Source organism: Delphinus delphis, chromosome X, assembly GCF_949987515.2.
Source record: "Delphinus delphis chromosome X, mDelDel1.2, whole genome shotgun sequence".
Lineage (NCBI taxonomy): Eukaryota > Metazoa > Chordata > Mammalia > Artiodactyla > Delphinidae > Delphinus > Delphinus delphis.
Window position 1 is genome coordinate 10,984,481 of NC_082704.1, and position 19,689 is coordinate 11,004,169.

A 19,689-nucleotide genomic window follows, 5' to 3' on the forward strand; every position below is an offset into this window, starting at 1 on the left:
GGCCATCAAGGGTACTAGACTTGGATATATATCTTGGGGCTTAAGGTGAAGCCACAGCCCTGATGCAGAGCCTCGAACTTGCTGCATAAAGCTAGGAGCCAGAAGTCCTGTCCAGCTCATGATACATCAGGACTCAAGGCCTGGGGATGCACAATATAGGTGGAGTGTCCATTCTGGGCCTAGAGTGTAAGAAATCAAAGCCCCACGTCTTAACTGATACTAAAAAGCTGGGAAATTAAAATTTAAAAATGGACTTTGATCCAGTGAAACTCAGAGAGTACTGGCAGAGAAAGAACACAGAATTGTAGAGATGGATAAGTCTGCTATGCAGGGTTCACATAGGACTTCTACAGAAAAGAACTCTCCTGCTGAAGGTGAGCCCACAGTCAAATTTACAGAGCAAGAAGGGAAATAAGACACTGCAGGGGTAGTCAGAAGTGACAATAAACAGGGTGATCTATATTCCAGAAAAGTTGTGTAATAAGGCAATATGAAAGAGACTTCAACATAAGCATCTTCAAAATGTTCCATAGGATAAAGGAAGGAATAGAATCCATAAGGTATAAACAGCATGCTGTGAAAAAAATAGCAGACATATTAGAAAAGATGAAACAGACATTATAAAAAGTATATATGTGTATGTATACACATGCATGTATGTATATACATATATAATTTTTAATATGCTATATGTAATTTATATTATGTAATGTATAATACAGTATTTGTGTGTGCATCAGTGGAATAAAAACAAAATCAAGCAATAGACTAAATCCAACTAGAGAGGAAATCGGTGAAGCACCCCGATTCTACAAAGTTAAAGAGATGGGACTAGGAAAGAGAAGTAAGAAAGAATGGAGGAGAGAATGACGTCTCACATACACCTAATAGAAGCTTCAGAAGAAGAATAGAGACTTAAGGGGAAGCAGTAGATGAAGAGTTGATGGCTAAATTTCCAGAATTGAAGCAAAACAATTGAACAATGGAAGGAGCATAAGAAGAGGAATGCAGTGAGTAGGAATATTTTTGATGTTTTAAATATATTCAAAGGTCAACCAAATACTAGTTGTCCCTCTCTAAAAGGGATATTGAAATCTATAGGGAGGAATCGCCAGGAATATATACACACAGACACACACATAATATATGATAAAATTAGAGTGAATGGTGAATATGAAGAAGGGAAGTGGGTATTGTTGGTGAAGATGTGGGGTCTTCGTTGCTGCGCGCAGGCTCTCTCTAGTTGCGGCGAGCAGGGGCTACTCTTCGTTGTGGTGCGCGGGCTTCTCTTGCTGTGGAGCACAGGCTCTAGGCGCGCAGGCTTCAGTAGTTGCAGCACGCGGGCTCCAGAGTGCAGGCAGGCTCAGTAGTTGTGGCGCACGGGCTTAGTTGCTCCGCGGCATGTGGGATCTTCGCGGATGAACGCTCGAACCCATTGGCAGGCGGATTCTTAACCACTGCACCACCAGGGAGGCCCTGCAGGGGACCTGTAAACTGAGGATTCTCCAAAGCTGTTAGTTCCCTTGAAGCTACTTTGGCAGGCTGTTCTGTCATTTTAATGTCACCACTAGAGGCGCTCTTTTGTAGTACAATATAATATTGCCTCCATAAAATCTGTTAGAATGAGCCACTGGCGGGGGGCAGGGGTCATGAGGACATTATTAGTAATCATTAACCCAGCACCGATGAGAGGAGCTGAGAGTAGCTGTCTTATTGGAAAGCACCGACCCAGGGATGGGATATTGGGAAGGACAATATTAATGAAGGAGAAGAATTAGGACAACCTGGATGCTAAAGTCTTATCTGCAAGAGCTGGGGCCTCATAAGGGCGGTGGGCATCTGGGCTGAGGTGCTGGCTTTACAGCATTGCCTGAAGCCTACACGGAGTGGACACACACACACACACACACACACGTACATACAGCATGTTGTCTTGGTTCTTCTTATAATGAAATAGTGCACTGTTGTTTCCCTTAACAATTCTGTTTAAGTATATTTTTTTCAGACCAAAGGATACCAATATTCTGATAGAGAAAGTAGGCACTGGTATTTTAGCGGCAGGAAGAGGAATGAGTAAGTAGGAAGATTTTTTCATTTGTTTTAAATATATTCAAACACTAACCAAATCCTACTTGTCCCTCTCCAATAGGAATACTGAAATCTACACAGAGGAATTACTAGGATTATGTGGCTTGGACGGTCATTTCCCCATAATCTTTTTTTTTTTTTTTTTTTTTTTTTTTGCGGTACGCGGGCCTCTCACTGTTGCGGCCTCTCCCGTTGCGGAGCACAGGCTCCGGACGCGCAGGCTCAGCGGCCATGGCTCACGGGCCCAGCCGCTCCGCGGCATGTGGCATCTTCCCGGACCAGGGCACGAACCCGTGTCCCCTGCATCGGCAGGCGGACTCTAAACCACTGTGCCACCAAGGAAGCCCTCCCCATAATCTTTAATTCATTTGTTAGCTTAAAGTTTTATCATCATCATCATAAAATTATTTAATAACTGCCCACACGCAAATCTCTGGTTGCTAAGCTCACCCCAGTTATTGCAGGAGGAGAATGCATGACTCACTGTGGCATACATGCCAATTTAATTTTCATTTTGATTGGCATCTTTCCAAAAGGATTACTTCTACTAAACCCTCTGCTGATGGCAGTTGTAAATCGATAAACTACTGTACACTTGAACATCACCATTGACAATATTGTGCGGAACGCGATCAGTGAGTGGGGAAGGGAAGACAGTTGGTTTACAAGCAAGAAATAAACAACTCACAAACGTGCATCAGAGCCTCCACCTAGCACATTTTATTTCTCCCAAACCCCAGAATGCTTCACGACCATACCTGTAATCAATATTTCACAGAAAAGTACACTCCTGGAGAATGGTTACAATAGGGGATCAACTTGTTGCCAAGTGATTCGAAGTGTAGGGGCATCATAATCCAAGATTGTGTAAATCCTCTCACCTGAGGTGAAGTAACATAGCCTGGTAAGAACTCAGCACCACGAGTCAGTTTAACCCAGGTTTGAAGTCTGGCTTTACCCGGTTTCATTCCCCGACTTCCTAGCTCTTTCTCATCCTCCAAAATCCATCTTTAGTGGGATGGTTTTGTGTGTGTGTGTGTGTGTGTGTGTGTGTGTGTGTGTGTGTGTGTGTGTTTTCTGAAGCTGACGACTTCTGCCCACAGTTAGCTGTGCCTCCTTTTGCATGCTCCCAGCACTTTGGACATTGGTACCACTCTTACTGTGCTTCATCACATTTGGTTTTAGTCATTTTATTTACTTCTCTTTCTCCTCCACTTGAGGCCAGGGACAGTCACTGGAGAGGCAGTAGAGCAGTTTTAAGAACATGGGATGTAAGTCAGAATGCATGGATTTGAATCCTCCACTTCTTACCTGAATGAACTCATTAACCTCTTTTTGCCTCAGCTTCTTCATCTGTAGAATGGGGATAAGCCCATAAGGTGGTTGTTAAGTATTAAGTGAGTCAATAAGGGTAAGGTACTTAGAAGAATGCCAGGAATATAGTTAGTGCTCGATAAACCCATTGTAGCTATTCGTACCTTTGCGTCTTTCAAGGTACCTTTGCACCCCTTCGGGATGTAGCTTGGTACATGGCAAATGGTTCTCAGTCGATTTTAAATGAATGAATGAACAGTTTGGCCCAGGACAAATTCATTTAACTTCTCTTGCCTCAGATCTCTTCTCTAAAATGAGGTTGTTAATTGAGCATCAAGGCCCCTGTTATGAAATCAGCTTCTCAAATTGCTTGAGGTCTTCAGTGGTTACAGGAGAAGTTAGTAAATAGTTTCAATCTGTTGATTATACTTTTAGCTGTTTGTCAGAAGGGAAAAGTTAGAGCAAATTAGTTAGAATGGATACTGGAGAAACCCGATTGCAAAAGAATAGTCATGGGCGTCAGAGCGTGGAAGTGAATACATTGTGTGTAATATTTTTCTCTCTTTGGGCTGAACTCAAGCTTCCTGTAGCTGGAAGCAGATGGCACAAAAGTGCTTACAGTGTGGAAAGCCAGTTTTCCCTGTATGAAAAGAACTGAGAGAATTGGGAGTAGCTTTCACTTCTTGTCTCCACTAAGTAGGGGTGAAGAAAAAGTCCGGGGAATGTCTTTTGGGTCTCGTAGCATCCCCAAACCCCAGATTACCTGAGTCAGACCACGCCCTGGTGTCAGAGTACTCCCTGGGCTGAGAAACCCAGGGTAGCATTAAGCAGTGATTTATAATCGTTGAATTTTAGTGAGAAAGGTAGTGAAGTTTCCTTTAAATATCGCTCTAAGAAGTTATGAACTGTGCTAATAAATATGCAGAGGTCATATCTATTCTTGTTTGTTTCACAATTCACTTTTGTTTTTTTTTAAAAAAGAAAAAAACATAACTGAGTTGAAAAGCATGCCATATTCCATCTTTTTCTGTTAACCAAGCCAAGAGATAGCCATATCCGAGCACCACTGTTTAGCGACCCAAATTCCGAACCCGGTGCCAAGAAGAAAAGGGGCTGGCCTTGTACACATAACATTGTATTGGCTGACGATCCTTAGTTTAAATATGGGCACTGCCACCTACGTACAGGCCAGGAAACCATAGATATGTCGCTTAGTCTCTCTAGACTGCCCTCTCCTCTTCTATAAAATGGCGATAATGACGACACCTACCTTACAGGTGTTGTAAGGTTTAAGTTGCTTATCCAATTATAACCACAGTATTTATCGAGTGTTATCACCATTTGAAACCCCAGTTTGGGCAAAAAAAAAAAAACAACAACAAAAACACAAAACCCAAACCGAAAAACAAATGAACAACAACTAAAGCAGAGTGGAGAGTTTAAAACTCCTCTAGGGCATCTGCACAGTTCTCAGGGGGATCATCGACCTGGCCTTTGACCCCTCCTTAGAATCTGGAGGATACCATCTTCTCCAAATTCAGCAGGTTCTGCTGCCCAAATTCTGGCTGCTGTCTGAAAAGAGATGTGTTAAGACTTAATCCTGAGAGAGCACTGAAGTAGTTTCCCATACCTCTCTGCTCCTTTCAAAGATGGCAACCCTTGACAGGAAGTTGATGGAAACAGTGCCATTGGCAAATAGGAAATCAATCCAGAGTTCCTTATACTGCTTGTGAATCCTGCCCCCCTATGCTGAGTAACCGTGAACATTAGATCATTTGTAAACACTGCATTCCCTTCCACACATCTTGAGTTTAGGTCACCTTCCTCCAGAAATCCTATTTCCTGAAACAGCTTAGATCCAGAAAAATGACTGTCTGCTTCTGCCTCAAATCCTCCATTCTTTTTTCCCCCTAGCTTTTCATTTAGATCACTTAGTTCACTGGGCAAGAAATGAACCCAGTGTTACAGATATTTTGCCTCTGAGTTTTGCACACTTCTCATCTGCCATAAGTGTTTCATCATAGAAACACCTCATTTATGTTTGTTAGCCACCAGTCACCTCATAAAATAACAACTGTTCCTTCAAGATCTTCAAATATTATCGAATAAAACTAAATCGATCTCAGAGAAGCTGGTGCTTTTGCTGGCTCTGCATGCTCTGTCACCACTGGGGCAAACCATGTAGTAGAGAATAAATGTATTGTATGTACAAAGTATTACCCACACGTTAAACGAGAGAAACTTTAGAAAATGGGTGCGACTGCCTTGACCCACATGTTCCAAGTTCACCCAATATGATCTTCCAAAGGCAAAGGCACTAGTTATCTCCATGCCCCATGAGACAGGACCTTACGCTTTCTCAGCAATGGTGTTGCTACCCTTTTCCTCGTGACCCCTCCTTGGTTGCAGGTCATGGGTATGTGAATAGTAGTGTAGTTTTAATGACAGAACGAGAGCCTTGAGTCCACATATCCACCAAGGTAGATAAGGTTTCTGTTGTAGTCACAAAAGCTTCTATAGGAAAATCAGCAATCAGCTATGGTATTTGACAACCCCTGCTGAAAAGAATGTTTTCCTTGTACAAAACTTCAATCCCCACATCTTGAAGCTTAAGCTCATTTTCTTGTGATCCTTCCTCTCTCCGAATGATCAAGGGAGAAACTTCCACACCAGCAATCTGATATTTTTCTCCAGGTTTTCTTTTTCTTTCTTTTTTTTTTAAACATCTTTATTGCAGTATAATTGCTTTACAATGGTGTGTTAGTCTCTGCTTTATAACACAGTGAATCAGCTATACGTATACATATATCCCCATATCTCCTCACTCTTGCATCTCCCTCCCACCCTCCCTATCCCACCCCTCTAGGTGGTCACCAAGCACCGAGCTGATCTCCCTGTGCTATGCGGCTGCTTCCCACTAGCTATCTATTTGACATTTGGTAGTGTATATATATCCATGCCACTCTCTCACTTCGTCACAGCTTACCCTTCCCCCTCCCCGTGTCCTCAAGTCCATTCTCTACGTCTGCATCTTTATTCCTATCCTGCCCCTAGGTTCTTCAGAACACTTTTTTTTCTTAGATTCCATATATATGTGTTAGCATACGGTATTTGTCTCTCTCTTTCTGACTTACCTCACTCTGTATGACAGACTCTAGGTCCATCCACCTCACTACAAATAACTCAATTTCGTTTCTTTTTATGGCTGAGTAATATTCCATTGTATATATGTGCCACTTCTTCTTTATCCATTCATCCAATGATGGACACTTAGGTTGCTTCCATGTCCTCTCCAGGTTTTCTTGATTAAAGTGACCAAGCAGGTAATCAGGGACCTTGAACTCTTGATGTTGCAGCTGCTATGGCTAATTAAAATGGCAAGGAGCTGAATTCATAGATATGATTAATAGCATCAGGGTGCTTTATGGTTTTAATGTTCGTAAATTATGACTGCACAATGAAATTTTTATATGGGTTATAGGATTTTTCCTCTTAAGGATCAGAATTAATTAGTGTGTTCCCAATTGATTTTATTTATTTATTTATCTATTTATTTATTTATTTGATTTAAATATAAACCAGAGGTGGCTTCAGTACATTCTATAGCTTAAGTATTTAGAGAATGATCTAAGAAAGGGGACATAATGAAGACCAACCCCACTATTCTAGAGCAGTGCAAGCCTAGGGTTCCCTGGCTTTTCATTCCGAATGCAAATCAGGAGAGAGCCAATCAATTGCTAAAAAAATTGATTCTGGAGATCTTTGTTTCTGAAGCATAATTCCCCTAAATGATCTGACTAGGAGAGACTCTTTGCCAGCTAATACATTTGTCAGGTTATGTTACAGAATACAGTAGTCATTCTTTCTGTCTCTAGAATTCCAGTGTGACATTGACGAGATTTCCTTAAATTTCATTTTTCTTCCTGGTTGGAGTTAAGTGGCCGGAGCCTTTGCTAATGGCGTTTCTCTAATCTCCTCATTTGTATTTCTATCCAGTCGTTTCTCTCAGCTTTGGGACATAATTAAATAGACGACAAAAGGTGGTACTTGCTGCCCAGTCTCTTCAATACCCCCTCTGCTGCCCTACTCAGTTACCAGCTGGATCCCAGTGCTGCTTGACCATGGTGCACTTGAACCTGCCCCCCTTCCCTCCCTTTGAGCTCATCATCAGTCCTTGACCTGGTAACTAGCTGGTCACTGAGATGTTTTGATGGACTGTCAGTGAAGTTGGAGAGCCAACTGGCAAGTGGCTCTGAGTATGTTTATCTTCACTTCATGGAGGAAGGGTGTTTGAAATCTTTTCAGAAAGACAGCCAGTTCCTCCCTGCTCAGAAAGTACTGAGGCTGCTCCTGATGAGGCTGTCTGAATTCTCTCGTTTTTACTCATCACAGTCACATCTGTTTGGTTTTCTGCCTCTCTCCTGGAGATGCCTCTTGAGAGCAGGTCCCCCCAGCTTCTTTCCAGCTCCGCCAAGGCCTGCCAAGAGAGATTGGCAGACAACAATCGCATTCTCTGCTCTGATAGCTCACATAACTCTCCCTGAAAAGAATGCCAAAGCCTGCTTCTCAAGTGAACCCGTGAAGAATGGAGCCGAGGAGACTCGTATTTTCCTTGGGGATCCCATGTGGAGTTTATATTCTGATGGGATGGGAAGAGAAAGGGCAGAGGGCAAGTGAGGAGGGCAAGGTGAAGAGGTAGGAGGAACAGGCAGAAAAATCATAGGCTCCCAGGGCCCAAAAGACTTTCCAGAACCTCTCATCCAGAGGTCTTCAAATGTTTTGTTTTTAGTAGTGGAATCTTTTTATTTTTATCTTTTTCATAAGAAATCACACAATGAGTCCCAATATATAAAAGAGAGGAAAGAAGTGCTATGGTTGAAACACGGGTGAGGGAACTTACATCTGTGTACTCTTAGGGCTCTGCAGGGTACGATTTGAAAGCCATTCATCAAGTCTCAAGGATGATTTTAAAGATGGGAAAACTTGGACTTCCCTGGTGGGCCAGTGGTTAAGACCCCATGCTCCCAATGCAGGGGCCGTTCGATCCCTGGTCGGGGACAAGATCCCACATGCCACAACTAAGAGCCTGCATGCTACAACTAAGAGATCCCACATGCCGCAACTAAGATCTGGCCCAGCCAAATCAATAAATAAATATTTTTTAAAAAATAAATAAAGGTGGGAAAGATGAAGCGCCAACAGGAGATACGACATGTCCAAGGTCACACAGCCAGTTAGTGGTAGAGACAGGATTCAAAGGTATGCCTCCTGTCTCCCAGGCTAGAACTCTCTGTGAGTTGACTTAGAGAAAGGAGCCAAGGATGCTTTCTTCCTGAATCTGATGGAGGAGAGAGCTTGGTGGTTAGGGCAGTGGGGAGCAAAGGTCTGGGAGGAGCTGCAGCGAGTAGGCCCACCTAGCATAGAGGAGTTGGGAGCCTTGGAGTTAGGCAGGGAGAATTGAAACTCTGGATCTGCAGGAGATCCAGGAATTTCCCTAACAAGGGCGCAGGGGGAACTGGTAGGAGCAGAGCAAGACAGGAGCAAAAGACACTTTGGAAGTGTCAAAGGAATGTTCTTTATTCATCCTCCCACTGAAATGTCATGCTGCTGGCCTGGGGTGGCAGTAAGACAGAAAGGAAAGGCAAAATATGCTTCTCTAGGGTGGCCTGCGAGTCTTTCTTTCATTATTGCCTTCCCAAGATGAATGGGGTTTTGGGACTTCCCTGGTGGTCCAGTGGTTAAGACTTTGCCTTCCAATGCAGGGGGTGCAGGTTCAATCCCTGATCAGGGAGCTAGGATCCCACATGCCTCGCGGCCATAAAACAGAAGCAGTATTGTAACAAATTCAATAAAGACTTTAAAAAATTGTCCACATCAAAAAAAATCTCTTAGAAATAAAAAAGATGAATGGGGTTTTAGCAGAGATCTGCTTTGAGCGTTTCAGAGTTATAGTCACACTCTTCTCTGAGGGCACCTGAGAAATACACACGAGAGTTAGGAAAGGATGAAAATATCTGCTTCATTAGTGGTTAACGTGATTGTACAATACAGTTTGGACCCAAAGTCAAAATGGCTTTCATTCAGTCCCTCCCCGCCACCCCCTGCCCACCATGATCCCTCTCCAGTGATAGACCTCTGTGAGTTCTCTCACTGAAGGAGACAGGAGAACACATGTGGTCTGTAGGCAGACACACCACAGAGAGTTAGCTGCCCCTATCTCCAGTCTCACCCATCACACGTCATTCGTTTTCCTGTCCATGGAGTTGAAAGAATAAAGGGGGGATATAAATAGGCAGAAGTACATTTTATGGGCTGACAGGGACATGGGACACAGAGTCTGGTTCCCCCATACCTCTCACTTTTCAAGAGACGTTAGAGCAAGAAAGATATCTATAAACACCCATAGAATCATTTGGTTATCAGCTGTGACCCAGTGGTTCCATGCTCATGGCATAGAGTTTAATTCTCTAATGTATTTTTTAAAAAAAAAAGCCTGAGGTGGTGGGTAGGGGTTAGTGACAGAGCTGGTGTATTTACATGTTTGTGTTTGTGACTTTGTAGTGACGTGCCCCTCCTCTTCATTATATATTCCTGAAGTCTTCTTCGTGCCTGTCTACCTCAAATACCCACCTGAAAATACCTTGTGAATGGCATTTGGACAAGCAAACAATGAGTGCTCTCCCGGTGGAGAAGCGGAGGAAAGAGCCCGGGAAAGCCCTCCTCATTTTCTCAGTATCATTCCCTCATTCTTCCCGAGTTCTCTCCCTTGCCTGAATCAGAACTCTGTCTTTCTTTAGCTTTGTCATGCCTGCTTTGGTTCAAGGTCCCAAGAGAGAAGCAAGAGGAAAGAAAGAAAGAAAAAAAAAGGCCCTTGGAGTTGGTACTCAGCAGAAGGTAAAAACATGGCCAGTGAGTAGGAATCTCATAACTGTCCGTCCCACACCCCAAATATTTGGTCCTGGTCAGAGCTCCTTTTGACCCCTCTTTTGGTGAGATTATTTCCCTTCGTGGTACTTGGAATTCAAATCACATACACTCTGAGCCAGGGAACATCTTCCTACCCTTCAGAATCAGTATCGATCAGTCATTTGTCAATTATTTTCAATAAACTTTTATTGAGCATAAATCATGTGACAGGAACTGTGCCAGGAGATGGGAATATAGTGGTGACCAAGCCCCAGTCCCCATTTTTAAGGTGTTCAGAGTTCTGTGGGAGCAGACCAGGGTTTTTCCCCTGTGAATTCAGGTCTGAAGATACTTCGATGGGCTTGAGGTGCTAAAACTCTCCTACCTTGTCCTTCCTTTTGGGAAAGTGCAAAGCACAAAGGAGCAGTAGACTAACCTGCAGGGGATTTCAGACCATTCGGCATCATTCTCCTGTATCTATCCATTTCAGTCCCTGCACTTTCACCCCCGCCCACTTTAGCAGACACATAATCGTGCTTCTGACAGGGCAAGAGACACTTCAAGGTTGGAGAAAGGTGGAAGGGAGGTGGCAGCAGCCTCCCCGGTGGAGCAATGAAATTTACAGAAGGTTCAAGTGATTCAACTCTGATGGGCTAAGAAGCCTGAAAGATTTCAGTTTCTTAGTTGAGGTTCAGGCAAAAGAGCTCAGGAAAGGACCAGAGTCTAGGCATTTGGTTGTGCATCTGTATCAATTCTGAAAAGATCTGCAAAGGGGTGGAGGTCCAGTAAACAGCATAGTGGTAGCTCCACGTTGGAGCAGACTTACTATTGGGGGGCTTCCTTTCTGGCATCAGAAATCAAGTTAACATAGTAAAACCATCATGTCTGTTTGAAGGGAGAGATGTGGACGGACTATTCTTTTTGTTACATTTGACCTCAAAATTCCTTCTTTCTTCTCCAGATTAAAATATAGAACAGGGAAGGGACAGAACTTGTGAACTGAGCGAAGTGAGCAACAAGCCAGACTTGATTCCTGAATTGAAGGGAGGCAGGCTGCCTGAGCTTGAGGGGGTGGGGAAAGTTAGGGTGTTGGAGACGCGCCAGAGCTTAAAGAGGCTCAGCCCTGCATTTCCCAGATACTGCTTGTGGTACACCACCCGAGCTCTTTGTTTGGATCCCAAAGCCGAACAGAATGATGAGGGGGCGCATTCTGTTTTGTGGAGGGGAAAAACGGGGTTCGGGCCGCATAAATTGGCCTGAAATGAAAAGTCAGCAAAAAGCACCGGGTGGCAGCGTGGCGTGCGGGCGCAGCTCTGCAGTGCCTTCTGCTGCTGCTGCCGCTGCTACTGCTGCTGCCGCGGCCGCGGGGGCTAAAGCAGTCTGCGAGCCCCGGCCTCCTTCCTCAATGGCTACAAGTGTCGCCATGCGAAAAACCTCAGCGAGTGTATGTTTGGAGGGGAGTGGGTGTTGTGAGTCCGAGCCTGGGGCGGGGGCTCCAGCCCGGGCGTAACCTGGCCAGCTAAGAGTCACACACTAACGGAACATCCCGCTCCGCCGCCCCCATCGCCAAGCAACCCCCGGCTCCTCCAACCCAACTGCCTCATCCCAGTGCCTCCTCCATCACTGTTTCCTCCCTAAGCTCCTTCGGGAAAGAGGAGGGGAGAAGGGTTTGGGAGATTGAGCCCCTACAGGTGTTAGCCCGAGCGGCCCGCCGGGGACTTGGGGGGTGGGGCGGGTGGGCGGCCCGCGGCAGGGAGCCAGCGGGCTGGGCTCCGGGAGGGAGGGGCCGCCGGGGGAGGGGGCCGCGGGAGGCCGTCGCGCTCTTCCGGAGGGTGCCTGCGGCGACGGAATTCCTATACTGAGTCTGTGCCGCGCCCAGAGCAGCAGCGGCGGTAGCGGCGGCAGCGGCGGCAGCGAAGATGCAAGGCCATTACCTGTTTGAGCCCCGTCGGAAAGCTGGCACAGGCCAACTTTTCCCGATCGGCAGGCCAAGAAGTTGCAAGGACTAGTCGGAGGCTCGGAGGGGCCAGGGCGAGGGCGCGCTCCCCCGCGCGCTTCCTCCATCCCCCCCTCCCTGCTGCCGCCCGCGCTCCCGGCCTCTCTCCCGCCCGCGCTCCCTCCCTCCGCCTGCCTCCCTCCTCCGGCCCCCGCCGCGCGGCACCGGGCGGTGGGTGCCGCCAAACTCCGACCCGAGCCACTTGGACTCGCACAGTGTCCTCGGGGCGCAGGGGCCGAGCGCACGCACTCGCGCAGCTCTGCCTCCGCCTGGCAGTCTCGCCCGCGATCCCGGCCCGGGGCTGTGGCGTCGGCTCGGACCCAGGCAGCCGGCAGCCCGCGCGGGATCCGGACCACCGCCGGAGGAGCTCGGCCGGCATGCTGAGCCCCCTCCTCGGCTGAAGCCCGAGCGCGGAGCAGCCCGGGCGAGCGCCGGCTCCGGAGACGAAGGCGGCGGAGGCGCGAGACCGAGCGGACGAGCGGCGGAGGAGCGGGGGGAGGAGGCGAACCCGGAGAGGGGCCCGGAAAGAAGTGGTGGTGGTGGGCGTCGTGGCCATGGCGGCGGCTATCGCCAGCTCGCTCATCCGGCAGAAGCGACAAGCCCGGGAGCGTGAGAAATCGAACGCCTGCAAGTGTGTCAGCAGCCCCAGCAAAGGCAAGACCAGCTGCGACAAGAACAAGTTAAACGTCTTTTCCCGGGTCAAACTCTTCGGCTCCAAGAAGAGGCGCAGAAGGAGACCAGGTTGGAAGGGGCTCTTGGCTGGCTTTTTCGCCCCCCCCGTACTTTACGGGTGTGGAGGGGGCTGGGGGGCGTGGATGGAAGCGGAGGTGAGTTTGTCGGCGGCCCATCTAGTGCGGATGTGGCCACCTAGCCGGTGTGCGTGCGTGGGAAGCGATCGCTTTCTCGCCTCCTTCGTAACAGTAACAGGCTTGCTGCATTGCAACTGCCGTGGGACAGGCGCAGAGCCTGGGGGCATACCCTGCCCAGCGGGCGCGCAGTCAGCTTCAGACAGGCCACATGTGTGCAAGCCCGTGGGCTCTGGGCAGGCGTGACCCAGACGTGGCTATCGCGTGAGTGGCGTGTTAATTGCAGGCGCGGAGCTGGGCAGACCCCTGCCCACCCCCCACCCCAGGAAACCCGGGGAATCCCTCCCTTGCCTTCACCTCCGAAGCTCTGACCCTTCCCCTCCAGCTTCCACCCCCAAGGGCCGTGGGCTTCCGCTATCTAGGCATTCTGTTTCTTTGATCACTTTTAAGCTTATCGGGACAGACTTGTGGTGCAGCTTTGAAATATTTGCTGGAGAGAAGGGGGTGGATTCCTAGAACCTGTGGCAAAGAGCTTAGTGATCTGGTTGAGACTAGTCAAACTGTGGTTACTTGCTACTAAAATGCAGGATTCAAGAGAGTTTAAACTCAGAGCCAGATCGTGGGTCCTTTTGAGCCTGTTCAGTGAGAAGAGTAGCGCGGTATTCCGGTGCCGGGGGAAATTCACACAGCTAGAGGTGTCGGGTTGCGTCAAGGTAGACCTTCAGGCGTAGAGGCAGCTTATTTGGCTATTCTCAACCAAATGTATCCTTTAAGCTGTTTCCTTCCTTTTACTAGATGAATATCACAGAATTTCAGACTTATTCAACAATCTGTTATTTCGCTATTTGTGTGTTCTACACATCCTGGAATAGAAATGCAGACACACATTTTCTGCTCGCTCGAAGTTTTTAAGGCATTAGCTGTAAATTAGGCTTGTTTTTAAACAGGTTTAAGCGGTGGCAAAGCATGATTATGTGGCCTGAATAATCACGTAAATATCATTTCAGTGCAGGTGTCTGTATTCAATAAAAGCAAATTCTGGATAACATGGCTGTTATTGATAAATGAGGCACTTCATTAATCTATGGCGATTCATAATTGAAAATCATTTTGAGAATATTTTGGATAATTATATTTGATAACGAAATTTGAAAATAAATATGAACTAATTTTCTTTCCTCCCCACCAACAAAACCCCTGCCCTTTGCACCCATTTTCCCTAAGGATAATTAATACGATAGGGTATGATAATGGTTGTTTTATTCTCCCCTCCCCCTTTTTTTGTATCGCGGCTCAATTTTCTAAATAGAAGTCCTTTGATGGGGTTCCGGGTTATTTATGCGTTTTCAACCTTCTTAGAATGGAGGGAGTTCTTTATTCTAATTGTGGTATTTCTGAGGGAAATCTTTGCTAGTGTGTTTTTGGTCCCTGCTTGGTAAACCCACTCTAAATCATCTTAGTATTTCTCCTTTTCCTTCCACATAAGAAGTAGCACGTTGTTAAAAGGCAGAATATGCCATTTGCCAACCCATTTCGAATGCTCAATGAGATGGAGTGCCACTCTGTAAGCCAAAGGACACGCTATCAGAAACTGTCTCTGCTGTCAGTAGCTTTAGGGCTTTACCAGTGTTACCAGGTGGAAATCAAATGTTTCTTCAGTTCGGAGATTGGTTCTGAAGCTTGGAGTTTGTTGGTTTGTTTTCTTTCTTTCAGGGGACTCTTTAAAAGTGTCATCTGACCTTTTCCACTAAAATTTTTAAATGAAATTAGAGTTCTGAAATCTGAGTCTTTTCAACTATATATGTACAACTTATCAATTGATCCAAACCATCCTTCTCCTTGCAGAGCCTCAGCTTAAGGGTATAGTTACCAAACTATACAGCCGACAAGGTTACCACTTGCAGCTGCAGGCAGATGGAACCATTGATGGCACGAAAGATGAGGACAGCACTTACAGTAAGTGACTGCAAAATAAATAATAGTATATCCCAGCATGTTGTTGACATTGTGTTTTCTTTCTTTCTTTTTTTAAATTAACAACCCTTGCTAAATCCCAAAGCAAATCCAAAATAGAGTCAACACTATATAATCCTGTTTCAGCAGGTTAACCTAAAGGAAGGGGAACATGAAAATATCTAGAATAGTGAACTGTAGCAAATAATGTTGACACCATTCTAAAGAACAATCCAAATGTCATCTCCATGGTAATCTGGATAGATTTATGGCTGTCCTTTGGATTTTATTACTTTTTTCCCACAGAAAATTTACTCACCCACACACTGATCCTGAAATAGCACGGTTATCTCTACTCTTAAGAACCGGTCTCATCCCAAGAGAGAGGAGAGGTTTCATGTCAGGAGAATTCATCATTACAAGCTTTCACTTCTGCTCCCCCCACCTCCACAGACACTGATAACTCTCAGACTAATTGGGATTTTAACACTGAGATACCTCCACAGGTGGGTAAAGACATTTCTTTGAGTGCTTTATTTTTATCCGTGGTCTTAGGACCGAATTGGAGACCATCATGGTGAACCTAAAAGAGAAACACATCAAAAAGAAAGTCAATTTTATTTCCAATTACTGAAGGATAGTGATTCCAAGATATTATATAACCTTTTGTTACATATGCTTTATTTATTTGGAGTCATCAAAACATAAACTCACAAATAGTAACGCCCTCTTCAATGGTAATAATTGGTGGGGTTTTGCAATTAGCAGGTTGCTGCAGACCTATTCAATGTTCCATGAGGCTAAGCCACCTAGCTCTCACCACTCCTTCCCAATTTTCCCTAATTTATATTGCATTTCCCTCAGGCTTTGTTATTTTCCCAGAAATAGTCCCATTGCCAAGGAAAGCCCATCTGAATGCTAACAAGTCCTCTGCAGCATATTCAGAGATGTGGGGCTAGAGACAACAAAGCCATAGACAAGGGTTCCAATGTTGAGTGTTAAAAGAGTTTCACATCCTTTAAGAAAGCTTCCTGGGCTGATTGATGGCCAATGCAAGACCTCAAGAGGAAGTCACCTTTAATTACCCTTAAAGAAAGCTCTGTTGGTACCTAGGGTGAAAAAGTTCTATACTTAAATGGTTTACTAGTTTTTTGGCACTGTTTTGCAAAATGCAGTGTTACTGTTGTGGTACTGAAGTTCTACAATGAGTATGCTAGGTGTTCTTTCATGCATACTCTTTCTTCTATTTGAAAAAAATGAGTCAAGGGTAACTAGAGGGTTTTACTGCACTCCTATAACAGACATGAGTCCATTATGACCAGTAATAAAACATTCCCATAAATTGTATGTTTAAATCGGTGTTTGGGAAAGAAATTAGGGGATGTAAGCTGCTCCGTTTTCCAAAGTGCCTCAGCGAAACAGATTCGTTGGGCATTATTGGAAGTTCACGATCAGCTGCGAATGAACCCCACCCGGTCAGGTTTTCCCCCATCTACTTTTAACTTTTTTTGCAGATGGAAATCAGTGAAAAACTTATTTTGGGTCCAGTGTTCACATGCGTTTCCTGAAAAGGGAAAAAAAAAAAACTCAGACAATTCATTTGTTTATAAACAGCAATATGGCACACGCATCAAGATCACACTGTGTGTGTAGTCATTTTAGGATGTTACACACACATAGATATATACACACAGACACACACACATATATGTATGTAAATCAAGGCTCCATTTCTTAACTGTGGAATCAGGTAGTGGGTTTTACTTTTCAATTCTTGCATATGCATAGCTTGTGCCTTTCAGTTGTCTTATAACTGACTGATATGCATGGCATTTCTGTATACTAATGATATTGTCAGGCCTTTAAAGAGACAGAATCTGTGTTTAGACACAATGAAATAATGAGAGGTGAGTCAGCTGATGGTATTACCATCACATGAAGCATACAGATGAAAAGTATCTCAAAATAAATAGCAGGTCTGTGGGGCTTCACTCTACCCATGCTGCCAAGTATAACCAGGGGCCAGAGAGCTAGCGTTTCTTCCCACTTAAGTACACTGTAGGGTGTAAGTCATCACGAAACAAGAATGTTTAATGGTTAAAGTGATCATTAAAATGATCATCATTAAAATGGAAGTTTAGCCATGCAGATGGCTTCTTTTTTTCCCCAAGCCAAGCAATTTTCTTGGCATTCATTATTTAATTAATTATTTTAAATGAATGGAACAAAAATACAAGTTTTTTTTCCCAACTATCACTTTTTCATTTTAATACTGTTTCCTTAATATGCATTCCTGGTATTATGTTTATATTTTTATTAATTTTTAGGATTTTTCATTTTTTTCTCGCTTAATTCAACGTGGTTGATTTTATGATACTTTAATTCTGACACGGTAAGCCAGATCATGGTAAAACAAATCAGTTCACGTTTACCCAGATACATCTGTTTCTGAAAACATATGTTTGATGTTATGCATTCAAGCTGACCTTAGGTAGCTTTAGTACAATGATAAATGTTAGTCCGATAAACTCTCATCATGAGCAAGTCAACCACTGTAAATTATCTATTGCCCCCTGAAAAGGAAAAGATGATAGACATTTCAAGGGAGTGGTTTTATTATATCTGCCATGGGTTCAATGAGGGCGATGTTAGAATAGGCAGCTTTCCTTTCAAAACTCCAGTAGTGTTACCAGTTCAATGGGTCAGCTCTTTCCAATCTACATTAATATATACTTTTTAAATTACTCCCTTTGAGAAATTGATCTTAACCCAACTGATAAAAAAGGATGGCCTCGCTTTCGTATTCGGCAAACACTGAGTGCCAACTGTGTGCACATCTCTGAGAAAAATGGTCCCTTCGAGGTAGAAGGAGTTTGTTTTTACGTAGACACAACAGAAAACAAGAAACGAAGGCCCTTTTATTTATTAAAATCTTCAAAATTTTGGCAGAAATGGAAAAAGATATTAGGTGTTTAATGAATGTGTTTTAGATACACAAATAAAATCAATTGTTTTCATGTTCAGCATATTTTCATCCTAATCAAAATAATATCTTAAGTCCATGAAGTACTCCAGACTTAGAGAAGCAAAGGCATATTGGAGAATATTGAACCTGTGCAAGCTCACCCTTGATGTAATTTCTTTGCGTTTTTATCTGGAAATACTGTCCCTTTAGACAGACTTGAAACAAACCTGTTTTATGATCTATCTTGAATGTCGAAAGAAAAAAGATTGGACTGGTATCACCCGTCACTCTCCACTTTTGCTGCTCTCTTCAATTTTTTATTTTAGAGTGGTATTTTTTGTTTCTGAATCAGGCTTCACAGAAATTTATGGTACGTAGTGAAAAATCCATGGCCGCTATAGAGTTCATACCATTATTCAGGAATACATAATGCCGGGCATGGGTTACGGATGTTCTTTGCTTCTCTTCCTCCTACTGCTATCTGATGTTTGGGACTTAAGCATTTTATTGCCCATTAAAACCCACATCAGAGAGGAGTTGGGGCACACGGTGAAAATCAAATATTTCTCTCTCTCTCTTTCTCTGTTTTTTGCTGGTTACCACCTGCATTCAGAGAACTAAGAAGGTTCAGAATATTGTAAAACTTGAAGTTCTAGAAACAATTCTGAGCGCCCTTTATTACCTGTCATCTATCATCTGTTATCATCTATTAGTTTGACTAAACTAGGATTCAGACATACACTGGTGTTCTAGTTGTCTAGTGGTTTGGCTTTTAAGCCAAACCCATATGGAGGTTTTTGTTTGGTTTCATTTGGTTTTTTAGATATCAGAATTTAAAACTATGAGCTTTTATATAATGGGATTGTGATCTATTACATTCCAAAAATGTAATATTATCATGGTTTCACCATGCAGATTGCTAGCAGTCCACAAATGTGTGTTGAGCACCTGCCGTGAGCAAGGTACCATCAACAGAAAGAGATAGAACGTATACGTGACATGCTCAATGAGATCAGACTTCATTCCTGGGCACTGCATGGTCAAATATAGCATTAGATCCTGGCTCGCAGTCTGTGCAATTACTTTCCTTCACCTCACATAGCAGAAGGGCACAGCTTCAAATATGATGAGTATTGAATGAAATGCCATCAGTGGCGTGTGGTAGGAACACTTGTATTTTGAACCGTACAATGTCCTAGCTCCTCTCTGGTGACACGCTGACTTTAAGGGAAAGGTACATTGTAGGCTCACCAAGGAATATTGAGTTCTTCATTAATATTTCTCAACTCTGTAACCCCACCTACTGTAGTAGAATATACATACACCAAGATAAGAGATCTGAGAGAAACTATTCTTACCCACGGGGTGACTGCTTTACGTTCTCGTTCACAGGAATGATAGCAGACCAATTTATCATCCTCCATAAACTTACACACCAAGGCAAAAATCGTCAACATTGGTCTAGGACTCTTGAGAGAAAGGTGCACAGGCTATTTTCAAAAGATGTGTGTGGCAAGCACTACGTTTTAAAAATGTACTGTTTTATTTTTATTCCTGGTGTAGGAGGGAGTAGACAGCTGGTAGGGGGAAGACGCCCACTGGTTTCATCCAGTGAGTGGTGTGTGATTGTGAGGAGAGCCGGGGTGTAAGTTTCACGCAAT

At 44.3% G+C, this 19,689-nt stretch overlaps 1 protein-coding gene across 3 annotated transcripts in view; it reads left to right on the forward strand.

Annotated features, from left to right (window-relative positions):
• Positions 1–19,689, forward strand: part of FGF13 (fibroblast growth factor 13) — a 500,561-nt gene that overhangs the window by 420,623 nt on the left and 60,249 nt on the right. For 2 of the 3 annotated variants that reach the window (XM_060002578.1, XM_060002576.1), the window contains exon 3: positions 14,956–15,066. In XM_060002578.1, the coding sequence (XP_059858561.1) occupies positions 14,956–15,066 (111 nt within the window). Of the gene's footprint in view, positions 1–12,141; positions 13,046–14,955; positions 15,067–19,689 lie in introns of those variants that run through there. The other variant, XM_060002577.1, reaches the window with a different exon arrangement.